General features: G+C 39.7%; 1 protein-coding gene across 3 annotated transcripts in view; it reads left to right on the forward strand.

The window, feature by feature from the left end:
* atp10a (ATPase phospholipid transporting 10A) overlaps positions 1–20476 on the forward strand; it is a 31168-nt gene extending 10692 nt beyond the window's left edge. The window contains exons 10-21 of one of the 3 annotated variants that reach the window (XM_029500437.1): positions 1599–2157; positions 5602–5705; positions 6138–6264; positions 6354–6538; positions 8243–8591; positions 11045–11121; positions 12296–12421; positions 12582–12782; positions 13875–13955; positions 14051–14155; positions 16674–16861; positions 17034–20476. In XM_029500437.1, the coding sequence (XP_029356297.1) occupies positions 1599–2157; positions 5602–5705; positions 6138–6264; positions 6354–6538; positions 8243–8591; positions 11045–11121; positions 12296–12421; positions 12582–12782; positions 13875–13955; positions 14051–14155; positions 16674–16861; positions 17034–17670 (2739 nt within the window). In that variant the 3' untranslated portion in view covers positions 17671–20476. Of the gene's footprint in view, positions 1–1598; positions 2158–5601; positions 5706–6137; positions 6265–6353; positions 6539–8242; positions 8592–11044; positions 11122–12295; positions 12422–12581; positions 12783–13874; positions 13956–14050; positions 14156–16161; positions 16253–16673; positions 16862–17033 lie in introns of those variants that run through there. The other 2 variants (XM_029500439.1, XM_029500438.1) reach the window with 2 other exon arrangements.

A 20476-nucleotide genomic window follows, 5' to 3' on the forward strand; every position in this document is an offset into this window, starting at 1 on the left:
GCCTGGGTGTGGTTGTCCTGTTCTGAGGTGATATCCTCCCCTCACCACTCACTGTTTGCAGCAGCTTGTCGTCCTGCTACTTAGAGGCAGAAATCTACAGAGATTAAGCATTACAAAGTGACACATTATTTATGTACCCTGTGTTTCTGTTTGGAGGTTATCTGATAAAATACAAGGAAATGTAAATCTACACTGAAAAACTCTCACAATGGCCTTTTAGTTTTTTTTCTTTGTTTAGTTTTTTTGGGGGGGATTTTTGTTCTTTTTTTTATTGTTTTCACTTTTTTGTCCTTTGTTTCAGTGGTATTGTTCACTTTTTATTATGATGCCCTCATGGCTCACCAACAACCTGAACGATTTATATCCATATGTGTGAACTCCAGCTCCTGCCACCAAGAGAATTCAATGAGTGACTTTCTCTGCTGTTGTATTGCACCACATTGGGATAAGGAATTGGATAAAGGATTGCAGTCAGGAGCTTCCTTTTCATTAAGCCTTCAGTGCCACTAGAGCTGAGTCTGGTTTCTGAAATACACCACTGTGCACTTTAGACATTCAATTTTTGTCCATCACACAGCACCATCAGGTAGGTGTCAGTGACAAGAAGAGCAGAGAAGGAAACACTAGATATACATTGTTTTTGAAAACATCTTCTTTTTACATTAATGAAGGCAGCTTTTTCACCCTACTGTATCTTATTCTCTCCTGACTAAACTCTGACGTTCTAACTCATTGACTTCTGTGAAATGTATTCTTCTTATCTCTTCTTATTTTCTTATTGTCTCTTCAGAGATTGATCGTTTTTGCAACATGTTCGATATGTTGTCATTGATAATGAGTTATTACATGTATTGTTTTCACTTCAACTATGCCCTTATGCAAAAGGAAGGTTTTATATCAATACAATTGTTTTACAGCCCATTTTACAAACTACCTAAGCTACAATGTTTTTTCCCATTTAAAAAAAAAAACAAAAAAAAAAAAACAAAAAAAAAACCAGCAAAACAAAAAACAAAACAAACCTACTTAATACTATGGAAAGGAGGACATTAAAAGTGATCCAAGATTAATAAGAACCTTCAATCCACTTGATAGGAGCTCAAGAGTTTTTTTTTTTTGTTTTGTTTTGTTTTTTGGGTTATGCGATAGCAGTGTAAAGGGAGTAATTCACTTTAAATAGGAAAATAAGACTCACACATAAAGAATAGCAGTAATCCCATCAATAATCAAAGTGATGACTGGATAAATTTAATGGAAAAGAGTGGCGATTACTGGATTCCCCCCGCCCCTGTTGTAGCCATTGCAGGAAAGGTCCTTCCCTACATGCTAATGCATTAATCTGTGTTGGCTGACTGTCCTGCCCTACAGACTGTCTCAGTCATAGACATTAGACCAATCATTACATTAAGTGGGTGTGTGAATCGGGTCAAGAGTGAGTAAACTGGCATCTTAATGGCGGCTGGAGCAGCAGCTAACATTACTTGTAAAAGACTGAACATTTAACTTCATCATAGGTTTGTGCTTGCAAAGTGTTGAGAAGAAATTCAGCCATTTGCTGGTTACCAGCTGCGACTCACTCAGCTGTCCTTGTTCTCCAGGTCCGTATGAGGTTTGAGTTGAAGTCCCCAGTCAAGACCATAGAGGACTTCATCAAACGCTTCACCCCGAGCCGATTGACCTCAGGCTCCAACAGCAGCAGCTCTTCCAGCCTTATTACAAACCGCTCCTCCAATAAAGGATGTTCCAGCATGTTGTCATCTCCCTCTGCAGAGAGCACCCTCACCAAGCTAGATGAAGAGCAGCCTCGCAGAGGCCTCGAACACTCATTCAGCTCTACACCGCCCTGCTATGATGGGAAGGCATTGGGCCTGGAGGAGAGTGAGCTGCGCTATGAGGCAGAGTCACCTGATGAAGCTGCGCTTGTGTACGCTGCAAGGGCCTACAAATGCTCCCTCGTCGGACGTCTACCTGACCAGGTGACTGTGGAGCTGCCACACCTGGGGAAGCTGAGCTTTGAGCTGCTGCACACACTGGGCTTTGACTCTACCAGGAAGCGCATGTCTGTGGTGGTCAGACATCCTCTGACGGATCAGATCACAGTGTATACTAAAGGTGCAGACTCTGTCATCATGGACCTAATCACTCCTCCCAACACAGGTATGTAAACACTGATTTCTACAGTTACCTTCACCATGTTGAAGTTATTTTGTTTATTCAGGGATTTATCATAACATAAAGGATTCAGTGGTGGCACACTCATGGCAACTGATAACTCTGGTCTTGTGATGTGGCTTTGGTTTGCTTTGTCACTGGTGCTACATCACGTCTGCACTCGAATTAAGCTTTACTTTTAGCCAGAGATCAGCTGAAAGCAATTTGATTAAACCTTCACATGGCTCTCTATGCTATAGATTCTATACTATGGATGGGTTGTTTTCAGTTTCAGGTTTGCTGAAAAACTGTGCCGACACTTTGTGCTGTATATAGACTACCTGCCCAGGGTGTTCTGTTTCTTAATACAGCACTCAAGGTTTTACTCCACCCGCTCCAAACCTTCATATTTTCCCTGATGTAAACCTATAAGGTAACATGTTATGTAAGAACTGTATTTTTAGAGCAAATGACTGCAGCAAAATTCAAAGCCCGTGTTGACTGCCCCCGCTCAAAGACATAAAAACAAAAAACGTCCGGCCTTCCTTGTGTATTTTTACTGTTCTGTTCTTTAACACCCTAATGGCAAAGGTTTACCTGGTTGTTAGTATTCCAGGCACACAAAGACCTACACAGGCACTTTTCACTAATGCTTGGTACAGTCACCAGACATCTGTCTCAGAGTGCTTAGCAAGGACTGTGCCAGCCCACAGATTGAAGACTTGACACAACACAGTTTTTCAGGCTAAAGCTCATAATTGTTTTACCTTATGTTTAATATTTTTTATGAATAATTTAGTCTATAAATATCAGCAAACTGCAAAAATAAGTTATCAGAGCATTAGAAAACATGTTCAGGTTTCTTATTTTGTCTAACTAGTCCTCCACAGCTCAAACACATGCATCTTAAATGATGTAATATACGGCAATACTAACATTAAGAAATAGAAAGGGGCTATTTAGCTTGATAAATAATCTGCATTCAACCTTATTTGTGATTCAATTTTGCTGTTAAGCTATAGCAGTAGTGAGGTCTATACTTTGGTTCTTTAAAATCCTAAAAAAAAAACCATGTGAGCTTAAATTATGCTTGAAATGTTTAGCTGAAAGTCTGAGTTATTCAATTGGTCCACGCAGTTAAAAGGCACTTCCTTATGTAATCTCCTGGGTTCTGGTGCAATAAACTCTTGTGCATGTGCCTGTTTTGTTTGGGATTTTTCAGGCTGGTGTGAAAGTGCTCAGTTGCTGTTCTCAAACTTTTTCACATCAAATATTAAACTGACGCAAGTTAGCTCACTGAGCCCCGTTTGATTACATTTTATCTTTTTGTGACCAAAATGCGGGAACAATTTATCGTTAAAATGAGCTATTCCCCTTTGGCTTTGGCGACCCCCAGCAACCCTCTCAAGGACATCTATGAGTCTCCCAGACCTCGCTTAGACAACTACTTCACTGCACAATTTGAGAAACTGACTGAGAAATGTATGTTTACGATGGATCTCTGCAGGATGTGTATATATTCCATATATATATATATCTATCCTGATGGGCAGAACAGAATCAACTTGTTTCTTGTCTTGTTTCTGCCCTCACTAAAAGCATACTGCCATGTTGGGTGGGTGATTTATTTTACATGGCCGCTTAGTAGCTCCTTCCTGTCTATTAAAGGCAGGCAGTTCATCTCAACAAGGTGGCTCCATTTCACTCAGAAATGCTTTCTACACTTGTTAACTGTAGCACAGTAGCACCTTTTCAGCTGTTGTGCATTCTAATACGTAATTGTATTAATGTCGGGCAGCATAATGGTTAGTGCTGTTTGCCCTCAATCAGAAGGTTGTGGATTCGGTTCGCGGCCTGGGGCCTTTCTGTGCAGAGTTTTCATGTTTCCTCCCACCATCCAAAGACGTGCATGTGAAGGTTAATTGGTGATGAATTGGCAACATGTCCAGGGTGTACCCCACCCTCGCCCAGAGTGAGCTGGGATAAGTTGTAGAAGCGGAATGAATGAATTAAAATGCATTTATGTATAGGGTTGTGCTGACTGGTCAGCATTTCTAATGCAACATTAGACACAAATGTCTTTTACTTACTTGAAATTTAAAGTGGCACTTCTCACTTGAGGAGACAGACTCCATCAGGAGTGTCTTGATTTGGTGACGATGGGTCAACACCTTTAATAACCGACAGGGTGTGTCTTCTCTCAGACAACTCATTTCTTTGTTGTAGTGTTGGGTCACAGCAGCCAATTAGAGAACAGCATGACTTGGGCTTCCTCATAACACAGACCTTCATAATGGCTGCATTCAGGCGATGAGGGAGTTGTTCAGTGTCACTCTAATAACAGTGTAAGCAGAGGTGGACTGTTGGAGTGTGTTGCTGGTGAAGTAATTCCGGTCTTACTTCTTTTGTTAAACAGCAATTTTGAGCACCAAACAGAATTTAAATTTTGAAGTTATTTTGAAATTGATGGTTGTATATTTTCCAACTGATAAAAAGTTTCTACTATCCATAATTCTATGAATAATCCCACCAATAATGCATCGATTATCTAAACAGCTTTAGTCATGGTGACACAACCAGATATGTCTTTGAGCCCAGAATGGAGCTTAAGGGAGAGTGACTACTAGACTTAAATTTATTAGCCTATAACAAGAACACAAATCCTGTTTTAGGTGGATTTTCCCAAGTAGGAAACATAAACATTGTGTGCACCTCCATCTGTGTCTGCAAAGCAGTCTGGGCTGAGCTGTTTGTCAAAAACAAAGAACTCCTGCTGTCCTTGGAAAGACTCTTTTTTTTTTCCCCAAAATGGAAAGAGTTGTTTGTTTGTTTTTTTGCAAGCAAAAATATTTGTGAAGATGAAATTACTATCAGACATGAGCAGTTCTTCAGCAGTGATTAAAAAACCATATATTGATTTCCTTTTATTCAGGTTACTGAGTTTTGTGTTAATTTTCTTTTCAATAAAAGTCATGCAGTGAGACATTACGTGTTGCAGAGCTGTTGTGTTATTAGTGAGCTTACATGTCTAGCAGTCAGAGGGTTTGCTTGTGCGTCTGTGTCTGATGAAGCCAATCTGTTTGTACAATGTTCCAGTGCCAGTGAGATGGCCAACCTGCTGTACCACAAAGACACTTTAGCAAGACAAGTTACTTGAAAGCTGTAAAAATAACATGTATATACAGTCATACTGAGATAATTTAAAGAAGGAATTGAGGTAGGTAAATTATGGTTGTATCTGGTTATCACATTTCGATTGATGTGTGATGTGAAAATGTGGGGATGAAGTGAAATGAACATGGTTTGTCAAAGTGTGAAGACAGATGGCTTTCTTGCGCCTCTTGGAAGAAGCCTTTCGCAGGCTGGAATCAAAATCCTCAACCACTAAACCCAGAATATAGGATCTTGATTCTTCTGCCAATTTGTATGTGCTTTTTTTTTTTTTTTAAGGTAACCCCAAAGGGAAACGGCAGAAAAAGATTGTCTGTAGGACCCAGAACTACCTGAACCTGTATGCTGCAGATGGCCTTCGCACGCTGTGTATTGCAAAAAAGGTAAGAGGGATTCATAAACCTTTTAAAGAAGCTTTGGAGTAATGTCCTCTGGAATTAAACTGCTTCAGAAGCTGCAGATGATGTGTCTCAGTGACTTTTTGCCAGGTTGTGTTCGAGGCCCTGCACAGATGATCGCATAGACCGACGCTTCCTGAAGTGACATTTTTCGTGACTCAGGCGCAATCTGTGCCACTTTCCCAGGCTGTTAATTTATGCTCTCACAAGCTGGGCTCATTATATCCTTGTTTGTGCAAAGCCTGTCACCAGACCAATGCGATAAAACACCTTTTCAAGGTCTCACATTTTACTTTGCATCCTCCTCTGTCTAATAGGCAACAGAGAAGAAATTGCTTTGCTGGTAAATATTCCCTCACTACTTTAACAGATAATGGAGAGTATGTGTGACTGAGTGTGTAAATGTTTGTGCGGTAGACTCTAAGTAAGGACGAGTATGCCTGCTGGCTACAGCGTCACCTGGAGGCTGAGACGGCCATTCAGGGAAGAGAAGAACTGCTCTTTGAGTCAGCCCTGCGACTTGAGACAGACCTCCATCTTTTAGGTGATTTATATTCTTCCTTTTATCAAAGATTTACATTTAATGTTGTTGGAGGTTTGTTGTATGTGAGAGCTGTGTATCCTGACTCGCAGGAGCGACAGGCATTGAGGACCGCCTGCAGGATGGCGTGCCTGAAACAATAGCTTCTCTGCGGAAGGCCGGCCTGCAGATTTGGGTGCTGACGGGTGACAAACAAGAAACAGCTGTAAACATAGCGTATGCCTGCAAGCTGCTTGACCCTGAGGAAGAGATCTTGACACTCAATGCTGATTCTCAGGTGAGTGACACTGACCAGACTACTTTGCCTTGCTACCCTGAAGAGCTGATACATTCATGTTCAAACTAATTGCACAATATTCGCAATAAATCTGAAACCCAAAGTTGTGATTTTGCAACTAAAATATTTTCAAATATGAAAAAACGTGCTTCAGTTTAGTGTGGTTTCTTTTTTATCAAGCATAGTCCCACAGTTACTGCAACTGTTTGATTAAATTTGTAATTTTAGCACTTAGGCCCTATTTTATTTTTGGTGCAAAGCAGAGCGTAAGTGTCCTTGGTAGTTTTAGACACAGCTGTCATTTTCTGGTCAAATTGCTGTCTTTACACAGTGGAAAGTGATTGATCAACAAAAACCTGGTCCTAAGTCAGTGATGCAGTATTAGTCACTGTGGGATTATTGATTTATGTCCAGGAAGACGAGCGCTCGGAGCTCACACATAGACCTGTCAGACAAATGACTGAAGGGAATTATTACTATGCTGGTGGTCAGAATGTTATGGCTGATCGGCATACATTCGGACACAACAACACTATAACACTACATTTTCAAGTGTGTGACATAAGTGTGTCACAGTATTTCCTATTCATCATCTTGACAAAATTTATCCCGCTGCAGTTTCCTAATGACATTATCGTACAACATATTAGAGGTCATACATTGTGATCTGAGCTGTTACTTCTAGGCAGAGGTCTGCACAGTTCATTGACTCACTCACCTGTTTCTTGCTGCTTCAGCGGTTCTGTCTGCCTGATCAGTAATCAACCAACCGAATCTGTATCTGTGTGAAACACTGTGGCATCGTAACAGCAATGAGAACAGATGCAAACTTGTCTGACTACTAGAGGAAATCAGAGATAGCACTCCGATTGGTTTACAGTGTTGCATGTTATGACCCCAACACTCCCATTACAAAAAGAGACAAAGTACAACCATTTGAAAAGATACACCCAACACAGCAACATTTTTTTTTCCCACTTTACTTTTTGCCAAAGCAATACAGATACATCCTAAATGTATTTATGCCACCATGACAGAGTGCAGTTTGGACTGACCTTTAAATTCCTGTGTAAGGTAAAAGTGATTAGAATTATAGAGCTGAAACAGTTGATCCATCAAAAAAATTGCAAAAAATAAATACATTTCAGAGATATTCACATATTTTTTTTGTTTTATAAAAATAAATCGAACATCAAGGTCAAGCAATCTGCATGTTTTCCTCAGTTTTGTTTGCATTTTCCTAAAGATAAACACAACCATATGGAAGTCCTGGAAATCCAGCTAGTTTTGCACTTTTCCATCTGCCCAGCCCTTCACCTGCAGCCTCATTCTGCACCAATCTTTATGCTAAGCTAAGATAACTGCTTGTAACTTATATCTTATTTGTTTACCATGTTGTATCTGTGGTATCAATCTGGTCTAATTCTGGGCATGGATGAATCATATTGTCCTCCTCTTCTTCTTCTTCTAATATATTCGTGTTTTTTTTTTTCCTCTGAAAAATTACAAGTAGTTAAAAGAAAGAAAAAATACTTATTATTATTATTATTATTATTACTGTTATCAGGACCTACGTTGTGTAATTCTGTATTGCTGAAGTATCTGGTTGCCAGATGTGAAGCAGGTCAGACAGTTTGATATTTAATTTAAGTCAGTATCCTGTATCCTGAAGTCCGACCCGCTCTCTCCCTGTCTCTGAATCAGGAAGCATGTGCGTTATTGCTGGAGGAAAGTTTGCACTACATCCAGGCCAAATACCTCTGCAGCTCAACAGAACAATCTGCCAAGGCCATCCACACTAACTTTCCACCCTTTGAGATCTATCCCTCTTCATCTCCATCCTCCCACACCGTCCCCTTCATGGTGCACCGGCTGGGCCTGGTAATTGATGGGCGGACTTTGGCTTACGCCCTGGACAAGAGTTTGGAGGATAAGTTTCTTGCTGTAGCACGGAGCTGCCGTTCAGTGCTTTGCTGCCGGTCCACACCACTACAGAAGAGCATGGTGGTCAAACTAGTGCGGAACAAGCTGAAAGTCATGACACTGGCCATTGGTAAGTACCAGGTCAACACTGTTACACACATTCATATGTTCCATATATTTCAAATTTCTCATTTGTATAAAAAGTTTCTGACCAACTTGAGAACTGTGCAGCCTCTCTAAAATGCTAACATTGAGGGATTTGAGTCAATTTAACAACTCAGAGGAAGCATCAAGGATGTTAACAGATAATTGAAAGTTTTAGGAAAGAAGTCTGTGACAACAAAGGCTTAAGACAAATAATGTCATAAATCCATCATATACAAACGGGGCACATTACAAATACATACAAAATACCGTTTTAGATCAAAATTATGAATAATATTTATAGGCCCAAAACAAAATTCTGTGAAGCTGACGTGTGAAGCGTTTGATATTGTCAGACATTTTGGCCCTTTGAACAAACAAAATACTCATCTTATATATATATAACTACAATTAACTATCACCATCAAATATGTCTGGAGCAGTACTTTAAAAAAAGAAGAATGTCACAAAAATATAATGTTTTTTTCCTTTTCAGTAACGAATGACATTTATGCCTACATTGTTATTGTCAGTGGGCAGACAGGAACACAATGTCTGCATCACTGAGCTGCTATGGCAGAGTTTGCAAGCTACTCAAATGTTGGATTCCATTGTAAATTAATTTCAGATGCTCTTAATTAAAAAATTAAATTAAAATGCTGCTGCCTACACATGCAGCAGCTTCAGTGGTGTGTAATATTTCAGTTGTCTCTTGTCTGTGGTGTATTCAGATTCAGAGGAGACACTCAAGCTACGGTGAAAGGTTTCAGCTTAATGTAATCATGGTGGAAGTGTGTCCACTCTGACATGTCAACATGGATGCTGAAATGAAAATCAACTGCTCCAGTTACACTGCGTAGCCATTGTGTTCCCGGCTTAACTACCCACCATTGCTGTGACCACTCAGTTAAAAAATGGCCTTTTAAGGAACATTTTGTAATCATACATGCACAGCAACGTGAAGGTGACACAAGCATGTCAGTGTTTTCCCCGTTTTCCCTTGTACTCAGGAGGATCCTGGCTTTTCTAGCACTGCCATGTTTGTAGTAAAGTGTAGGAGACTGCTGCAGCTGAAAACAGCAGACGATGGTGCTGCCCCAACATCTAATAGTATTATTTTATAGCCTCCACGCACTGTAATCTATATGTTAATTATATTTTAGCTCATACATCATTTCAATTTAACTGGATGTCTTGCTGTCACAGCTATTTAAACTGTGTACAGTAAGCAATGAAAAAATGAAAATAGTGTTGAATATGATTAGGCTCTGCTTTGTACACTTCTAAAAAGTAATCTTGTTTTGAGACAGTGCTAAATAATGATTAATTACAATAATTTGATGTGACCTTAGGTACTGGAAAAACTTGATGGGCATTTTTCAAATGTTACTGACATTTTCTAACTAAATAGTAAAATAACAAAGGCGACCTATGTTTAGCTATAGGCAATAACTATGTATATAAATATATACATTTTAAAAGGCCATATTCCATAGCTTTTAAAATCATTCTTGTCATCTTGTCTGGTGCTGTTGTAACTGTTGCTATCACCACATGGCTAATATCAACATTGACAGCTGTTTGTTGAGAGTTCAGCATCAATATGTGTCCATTTGCACAACACAAGCAGTATCCAAACGCTGGAAACCTACACAAATATTTGTCACTTTTTTTCTTGCAGAGAAGTTAGCATGCTAACCAGCTAGCCCTGGTTCATATCAGGCTGCCTCATGGCTTTGCCATAGAGATTTACTGTGGTGTAAAGACGTAGTGCTGCTCAGAGGGTAAATTATCGGCTCTTACATTTTAAAAACATCAGTGGCTGCAGCTGTTGTCAAGCCACAATTACCACCAACCACAAACTCAGCAGCAGAGCGAATAGAACAGAGACTTTCAAAACGAGGACACAGTTGACAGCACCATTCAGCATTCAATAAAATGTATCTGAAAGTTATCCTTTGTTCTGCAGAGGGAGCTCAGCTTTAATAGTGAGATGGGGATGTGTTGTTTGATAGATTGAAATCCATTGTTGATTTGCTCACACGCTAGATAATATACTGCTGCTGTACCTGTGCGTTTGGATAGATTTTGTCATACTGAATCATCATTTTTCAGCAGCTAACTCAAACTGGTAATATCTGTTTAAGCACCACCTACCTCTTTTTTTTTTCCAGCCTTCACTGCCACTCAAGTGCTGTTTACTATCAGGACAACAAATCTCTTTCTGCCCACCAACATTTCACCTCCCTGTCACCCACCATTGGTGAAAAATTAAACATCTGGAGCCCACAAAGTTGAATGAAAAACCAAGCAAACAAAAAAATTACTCGCCACACTAGAACCAAGCCCTACCTTTTGTTTTTTCTGCTTCCAGACTGCTGTCAAACTGACCGCCTGTCAATTTGAGATTACATTCCATATATTATCACATGATTACAGGTGATGGCGCTAATGATGTCAGCATGATCCAAGTAGCAGATGTTGGTGTGGGGATCTCAGGACAGGAGGGCATGCAGGTAAGGAAAAATAAAATACTTGGCCTGACCATCTGGGAAAGGGAATGGAAGGTATATGGAGAACTTAGAGGTGATGATAAACAAAAATAAAGCAGGAGATGAGAGCGGTTGAGTAGAGCCTGAGAAGATACACAGGAGAGAAGACAAGTGAAGTAGGGGAGACACTTCTTTAGCATTGGGAATGGTTTTTCATTACTGTTAAGTGTGTAATTCAGCCCACATCCATACCCTTCCTCCAAATAGAATTGCCTGGGTTTTTCAGATTGAAGTAGCTTCTCTTATATCTTATATCTTGCAGACAATCTGCACACTTAATGGGGGATTCTGTATTAGTTCCATTTACATCAGTTTAACTTCCTCTAAGATCGTGGCCAAGCTAACATTATTGAAAAACAGGAGAAACAGAAAAACCTTTTGTACATTTTACCACAGCATTCTTCCAGAAAGGTGATCTTGCATAGCAATGATGGAGATTCCCAATTAACTTCCACGGGAGGCCTCACAGACGTGCTACAGCGTAACACATCTGTTAAAGTCTCATCCTGTCCTTAACTGAACTGTTAAATTAATCATTGTTAATCAAATGTGCTTTTAATGACACAGCAGTCACTCCTCTGGCTTCCGTAGTGTGCTGAGACACAGATTTCAGCACCCGAGCCAGCACACACGCTGCATTATGATTAACACACCTTCCTCCTGCTAGCAGCTCACTCCCTATGCGGTCATTACAAGGCTGTTATTAGCAGCAGAAAGTAAATTGCTGCACAATGAGGCATCTGGTGTTATTTTTCTTGTTGACAGATACTGTTGACAGTTGAGAGTTGTCTTAAAGAGTTAGCACCGTTGTTAAAAAGTGAAAGATATAAAATGGGCTTGTTTACTAGGAGAGTTTTGTTTCATGTGCTGATAAATTAGACTACCAGGTTCCCTCCACTGTAACAATGAATCCTGAAAGATGGACGGCTCGTTTAAGGCTTATTGCTTTTGAAAGAATATACCTGCTAATGATTCATTAAAGGGGGGCAGGTGAGTGTCACAGGACCCCTATTCACAGGTACTTCCCAGTAACTGTCCAGGTTCTGTGTTGTGCGCGTGTGCAATGTTTATGGCCTGAGGAAAGGTGAAAGCACACGATGGATGAGGATGACTGTTTGGTTCTCCTCACATTTTGCAGGCAGTGATGGCGAGTGACTTTGCTCTCCCGCGTTTCCGGTATCTCCAGAAGCTTCTGCTGGTCCATGGACACTGGTGTTACTCCCGATTGGCAAACATGATTCTCTATTTCTTCTACAAAAATGCTGTAAGAAATTTCACTTTCACTGCAGTTCCAAACATGAAATTGAATTTGTCTGCGTGTCTATATATAATTTCAATGAGTTACAAGATGATGACTGATTTTCTCCAGAGGTGTATTTCTTTTTTCTGTTCTGCCTCCTCATACTTTTTTTTTCCCCCCACAGATGTTTGTAGCTCTCATCTTCTGGTATCAGTTCTACTGTGGATTCTCAGGTTCTGCCATGATTGACCAGTGGTATCTCATCTTCTTCAACCTGATGTTCTCTGCCTTCCCACAACTCATCACCGGGACTCTGGACAAAGATGCATCGGCAGAGACTCTCCAGCAGCTACCTCAGCTTTACATGACTGGCCAAAACTCTGAGGTCCAGTTAGAATTTCTGTTTTTAGTGTGAAACAACAACACAGTGAAAAGTATCAATCCATGTTTGTAGAATCCACCTCAGAAAAAAAACCCTCTACCTCCCAGAAAAACAAATGACAGGCCTCAATCCAATCCCTAGATTCCCTAGTTCAGTCATGTTCATAAAAGCTTGATATTACAATATTACAATTCAACATATCTTCTTACCAATCAGTCAATTCATATATAAGACCTGCCAATACTTTTTCAATCAAAAGAAAAAATATTTCATTTCTTCCAAGCCAGCTGGGGATTTAGCTCATTCAGGCAGACTTTAAGAAAGTAATGTTAGGGAGTCTACTTCCATCTTTACTTAGTTTTTAGTTTGTTATAGACTATCAAATGTAAGAATATACGGTCATATCTGACGGTGTATGAAATATCTTTGGGTTTGGATTTGGGTTGCTGTTGAAATTTTATATTTCACTGGCACGACAACCTTCTGTATTTGTTTGCACCCTTAAAGGATTGTGTCAATGGGAATAACCGGAGTTAATGATTAGCTGTATAGGACCAGGAAAATTTGAAAGGAAAGCAAATGAAGAAGCAGATGGTGACTCAACAAGGGATTCCCCGTCCATTTTCATCCCTGAGTTTGAGATATTTTTGGGGGGGATTCAACAAGAATATTCTACTTATTCAACGTCTTCCAGAGATATTAGCGGCATCTTATGACTGTCATCAGCAGATTGGTTTTGCTCAGCTGTCATTGAAGTGGTTTGGTCACATGCTGTTTTAAAGTGCTGAAAATCAGGAAGGAAAGTAGTAAATAGACCGTTTGTATAAAGAAATATCGTATAACATTATTGTCTTTTTTTTTTCCTGTCATTACTTCTGCACAGTAACATGTTTATCCAAGCATATTCACATTTTAATATATATATATAGATGAATTAATATGTGCAGTTGGTTTTGAATCACTGTTGAGGTTAGACAACACAACTTCAATTTTCAATTCCTGACAGTAGGTTTTGCATTAGGCCAAGGTGCCTCGTTCTCTGCTCTGTCACATTGATGAGGTGTATAACTGTGAATGTCTGGTTTTATCTTGCAGGAATATAAGCCATATATGTTCTGGATGAACATGATTGATGCATTCTACCAAAGCCTGGTTTGCTTCTTCATTCCTTATTTTGTGAGTCTGGTTTCAATTTCCGTCTACTGGTCTTCGCTCAGTTTGTTCTCCCTCCTTACTTGAAATTTCTCCCCTCTCTGCCCCCCCCCAACCAGGCCTATGCTGACTCTGACGTGGATCTGTTTACATGGGGCACTCCTATCACCACCCTCGCTTTATTCACTATTCTGCTTCACTTGGGCATTGAAACCAAAACCTGGGTAAAGAGCCTAATTTATTAACAGTGATTTATTTATTACCTTGTGATGTCCTTGTTTTATCTTACTTTTAAATGTCTTTTTTCTTTTCATGTGCCAGTTTGACTTGCACCTCCAAGCTCTCTGTTTGCTCTTCTTGCAATGACAATAAAGTCCCTTTTCTAATCTAATTTTAAACATACTGATGACAGATTTTGTCATTACTGGAGCTCAGTAGAGATAAATCCTTCCTTTCTCCCAGCTCTGCTTTCGCTCACTCATATTAGCATGTTGGCTTTGTGAGAACGCTGGTGTGAAGGCTGACAGGCACATGGATATTCTGGCTGATTACATTGAACCAGAAGGCACTGCAGCATCAGTGCCTATATATTAGCTTGACAGCATGTCTGATTCCATCCAAGAAAACTGCAATGTACATAGCGCAGAAACAGCACCCTAGCACTTCACACTGCCACATAGCTCCCAAGATGCCTGTGTGTATTTTCCCTACCCATTGTATTAATTCGCAAGTATCCATACATATTTCCCCTGAACGGCCTGGCAGTCTTTGTCGTGAGCCATTTTAAATTTGTGACCCTGCATTGAGTCTTTTTCAATATGCCGAGGCTGTAAATTTAGTCTGACAAATTTTGTACATGAAAAATGTCATTTTCACTAACTATGTTCCTGGACATGAAGGCCTCTTATGCAGAGGGTCATTCATAGTCTGCCGCATCGACCAAAAGTAAACATTTCCAAATGCTCAGCTGGCAGCTACTTTTTACCCTGGCTGCACAGAAACATAATGCATTGGTGATTTTTAAACAGCTGTGAAAGTCAAGTAAAGGTGTTTGAGGTGATGACAAGCTTCTCTCTTTCTCTTCCCCAATGCAGTAGCTGTAAGGCTGTAATTAATTAAATGGAAACATCAATGCCTTCCTCTCTGGCAGACTGAATTTCATAACATATGCAAGATATGCATATTAAACCTAGAACAAAACAGATTACACCGCTGTTCAGAGATCAATACCATGATAAGTCATTATAAGTTGAATTTGTTTTAACCGAAGCTCAACATGACAAATAAAGCCAAATCAGAAATGCTGTGTATTATATGCACAATACATAAAGGGCCGTGCCATACAAGCAAAAATATGTTTCTTTAGATTTTTTTTCATGTTGTATCTTTTTGCTATACTTTGGTCATAGGTTTGATCGTACTCATCTCCTCAGTTCCTCTTTGCTGTAGGGTTTGTTCTTCCACCCTTGGCTTTAACATTTTCCAGAGATTTCAGACACATACTTGACCACTTCATAGCGTTTGTACTTTTGTTTTTTCAAACCTGAGTTTTGTTGTGTGTTTGGGACGATTCCTCTCACACTAAGCTTCTTGAGACAGTCAATATTTTGATAATCATACCTCCATGTAACATGTGCTTAGAATTTCAATGCTTAGTTCAGTCATTTGTGCACAGTATATTTCTTTGACGATGGCCTCTGTGCTCTCTTTATCAATGGCAGTTCAAGTCCTTTTCATGTGTTGTGAGAAAGACTTGAACTCCTAAAGGTCACTTATAAGCGCCGTCACATCATATGACAAGCTGTTTCTTGAAATCATTATGTGAATATTCAGTGTAGTGCCCCTTCAGACTTCACAAGCACATTCACTGTCTCATTCTGTCTGACCAGAATTTATGCTCAATAATATAAAAAGTTTTTTTTTTTTTTTTAAAAGCGTGAAGACACATGGCACTAAAAGCAGCATTCCTGTTCTGCCTTCTGCATGTGCCAGAGCGCAGCACTGCCATGTGTGAAAGAACATTTCCCTTTGCTCATCTCAAAAGAGATGGCTTTGTACAGAGAGTCCTCTGGTGCTCCTATCCAATCACATTCCTTATGCTCTGCGGTCTGTCTGTCTAGGTTGATGGCCATTGTATTTTTCTCTATGAATTCATTTGCCAAAAATCCCAGCAGTATTTGGATGCATCTTTTCATGGCTGGTGAAAGTTGCTGTTTCCATCACTCAACAGGCTGTAATCTTCATGGTCTCCCAACATGCTCCCTCTCATGTGGTTACGGAGTATCTGAGTGCTTGTACCATGAAAATACCTTCAAATTGAAGTTAGTGGTTACTGTACTTGCTGGCTAGCTTTACCTGCACTGCTGTGTTGAGTTTGGCTGTCCTGTTATTCTTCTCTGCCACTCAATTCTGGCTGAATTTTATTTCTAGTGAAATATGCTTTTTAGCTACAACTTCAGCAGTCACAAAACTGCTGTCTGACTGTCAACAGTCAGCACTTTAGAGTCATTTACTATCCATTGGATTTACCCACAATGCATTTCTCAGCACCAAAAGGCCCTTTTGGTTTTTGGAAAATGCCTTAATATCTTGATATGCATATATTTGTACTAGGTTTATTTACATTTACATATGATGTCACATATGTAGAATAGTCATTAGATGGTAAGGATTTGAATGTTCACTTTATTCTTTTATGAAGTGAATTAAAGTGAATTAACAAACCAAAACCTTCTCCCGTAGACCTGGATGAACTGGCTGTTTATCGCCTTCAGTATAGCCTTGTTCTTCACTGTGGCTTTGTGCTACAATGCCTGCTGTCCCACCTGCTACTCTCCATCTAACCCCTACTGGACCATACAGAGGCTGCTGCAGGACCCTCTCTTCTACCTGCTCTGTGTCATCACCCCAGTAACAGCGCTGCTGCCTCGGTATGTTACTGTTGATCCAGGGATGAGTGAATAAAAAGGCCCATTCCTCAAGTATTTATGATCCGTTTCATGGGTTATATCGGTTATTAATTTCAGATGCCTTTTGATTTTTAGATCTTTCACCTATCTCCGAATGGAGAAGTCCTGATCTGATTTTTGCTTTCCATTGTAGATATTTCTACAGGGCGTGTCAAGGCACGCTGTTTCCCAGTCCAGTCCAAGTTGGAAGGCAGTTGGATAAACTCCCCGCTGAAACCCGCAAGAATATCCTTAGCCTTAGCAGGGTCAAGATGGGGTCACCACTCAGCGCCAAGCCTCCCTTCCTGTCCCTCACCAAGCCCTCCCCTGAAAGTTTCATTAAAAAAGACCAAAAGAGCTTCCCCAGCTCGAAGGCATCACAGGCCAAACAAGCAGAAGAAGAAAGGCCTCAGAGAGGCCTGCCACGGCACACAGACAGTGAGAAGGGCTTCCCAGGCATCTACACAATAGTTCCTACAGAAGTAGACACTCTACCTTACACCAAAGACACCCCTTCGCTCTCGAGGGAGCACATGCCTCCTTCAAACAAAGACTCAGAGTTTCTTGATAAGACTTTAGAGCCATCAGATCAGAGTCTGTCCAGCTGGATCACCTCAACGCCTTTGCTTACACAGGTGGACAGCGTCCAGCTGACTCTGCCTCCTGATGGAGACTCACAATGTGTCAAATATATGAGGAACTCAGAAGAAAGACTGAAGTCTGACGACAACATTCATCCAGCTCACAGGACAGAGCAGGTGCTAGAGCAGTCGCTGCACACCACCTTGTGATGCCTTGGGGTGTGAAGTATGTTAACTCAAATTTCAATTTGCACGATAGTTTTTTTTTGTTGTTGTTGTTTTTTTTTTAAATCTAATTTTATTGTATTTTTCAAGAAGGTTCTTTTATAAAAGATAGAAATAGGTACTTTATATTTTGGATGTTTAAAGCTAAAGATATTTCTGAGGTTTGGGAAATGGTGAACTGGAATATCTGCCATACTTGTTTTTTTGGGGGGATGGTTTTATTTTACAAAGAAGCATCTCAACTTGACCAGGACCAGAGAGGAGACATTCCACTGCGCGTTTATTAAGGAGGACGTCCGTTCTCTGATATGGTACCCTGTTAATTTTTTTTTAGCTTGGCTTGTCAGTATATCAACATCTGGGTCAGTTGTCAGTGTGGCCCCGGCAGTGTGGGTATTCCTAAATAGAGAAGTTTTACAGGTTTCCAGTCCACACTGAGACACCTTTTTGTGTCTCCACGCAAATGAGTTTTATTTTTCCATACATCAGCAAATAGTGGCATTTGTACAGTACAGATTTGTGTTGATGCTGGATTTTTTGCTGAATTTCAAATGCTGAAAAGTGTGTTTATAGCTGTTATGTTGAGCATTACATTCCACTGAAGAAATGAGAGCTATAGGCTTTAAACAGAATCACATTAGGAGCCTTTACCATTCTCAGTCTTTATACAACTAAACTTTACCAGGAATTATGCTCTCTCTCTCTCTCTCTCTCTCTCGCTCCACCTGTTTTAGCAGTGCCAACCTGTTTCACTTAAAGCAAATAGTTTGGCAATTTGAAGGAAAAAAAAAAAACAAAACCCACCACGACTAAGATTGATTCCGTTCCCACCCCGGTCGGTTAACCTTGGCTTGCTGTTTCTTCCCTGCCAGTCTTCGTGCTAATCTAATGAACACATTCCTCGCTTCAGTTTTAGCATTGAAATGTGAAAGTGTTATGAACCCATTAAGTTGTATTCAGATAGATTTCATCATAAAGACTTGAAACAAATGGAAATTGCCAGCCAGGACAGGCGCTAGTTCTGAAAGCTAATTGATCACTAACAGCTTTTTTATCGTTTCAATACATTGGATCCATGCTAACTATGAGCTTTAGTATTTCTGCTTAGATAACTGTTTCCTCCATGTGTCCAATGTTTATCGAAACTAAGTGTATCCTGGCTGCACTTTCTGATTCAACACACAGATGTAAATCTGATCCCATTTTCCCAAAATACCAAGCTATTTCTTTAAGCAGAGCACAGTAGGTTGACAACAAGCTAACGTCACACAAACCCGTTTACTTGAAGGTGTGTTTATGTGTCATGTTTTGGTTTATATATTAACGCAGTGTATTATTTTCTTTTGCGGGTTCAGCTGCAAACCAAAAGCTCAATGGCGAAAGAAAGTCTTTCCCAGATGCAAAAAAAATATGGCTTTGATATTTACATTTGCACTTTGAAAGCATTGTTTCAGAATGCCAATCAATAAGTATTCTTGGTGCTGTTAACATGTCCAGTACTTGGATACAGTATGAAAACGATTGCAAGGTTTATTCACTTTACTCTTTCTCTGTAAATATCATGTGTCATCATTACCAAACCAGTAAACATATGGAACATTTTAAAGTTGCTCTGGTTTTGTTAATTATTTTTTTTTAAGCATTTAAAGCAGCAGCACCTTTAATATTTTATGATTGATGTATCTCATTGCAGTACATTTTTGTAAAGTGTATCATTTACCAAAGATCATTTATGTTCCTATATTTTCTGAACAGTAGTTTTTGCATTAACACTGGATGAGAAATTTAAAATCTAAGAATTTGCTTATGATGCTGATGTCATATTGGTTTAAAGATTGCAGTGCATCTTTGTTCAATAAGGAGCAATCAGCGTTTGTTTAAATACTATTTATAAGGCAATGTGCTATATGGCTTCTTTCTGCCTCTCTCTCTCTCTCTCTCTCTCGCTCTCTCTCTCTCTCTCTCTCTCTCTCTCTCTTTTTTTGTTTTTTCTTTTTTGCACTGTACTTTCTTCAGGCATGTTGTTCACATTTTTGACTCTGCAGTCTTTCCACTTTGTTGCATAGGTTCAGTCTGTTCTGTGCTTTTGGCATCACACTTGTTGACACGTTTGTGCCAGAGGGAAGCTCAAGCGTATTCACTGCTGCTTATCCACTTTTGCCAATTCCACACAGGAACGTTTGCCCTGAAGTCTTGCTTTTCATTTGTATTTTGGTTACATGTTACGTTTATGTTACATACTATCTGCTGTTGATCCTTAAAATCACAATTTACGTTTTTAATCTAAATATGCCTTTGACTCATTGTTTGTGGCAAACTGGAAAGTTTCCAGCTGCCAGCAGCAGAGAACAGCATTTAATCACATATCAACAACTTACTTACTTCAGATTACAATTATTTTACTACTTTGTCCCTAAAGTAATTGGAAATTTCTTTTATAATGGATTTGTGAAAAAAATAAAAACGAATTACAAATCCACTTCTACCTGTTTCTTTTTCAGGAAAAGTTAGTGTTGTTAGAATGACTGAAATTTAGATCGTCTTTTAGTTTGACCCCTTTACTTGCTCTGCATCCGCACTGATGTTGATTAATGGATTCAAAATAAACTGAAATTCAGACCTTTTGCATCTAGAGTAGAAATAAATCTTATGTTGTTGCTCAGGTGAGGATGCTGAGGTTAGCATAATCAATGTGCCTGTCTAGCTGAGTTGAGGGATTTATTTTGAGTTGGGTATAAACCAGCTCGACAATATTTAGTGCTATCTTACAGACACTTTTTAGACTATGAAA

This window comes from Echeneis naucrates, chromosome 4 (genome assembly GCF_900963305.1).
Source record: "Echeneis naucrates chromosome 4, fEcheNa1.1, whole genome shotgun sequence".
In the NCBI taxonomy this organism is placed as follows: Eukaryota; Metazoa; Chordata; class Actinopteri; order Carangiformes; family Echeneidae; genus Echeneis; species Echeneis naucrates.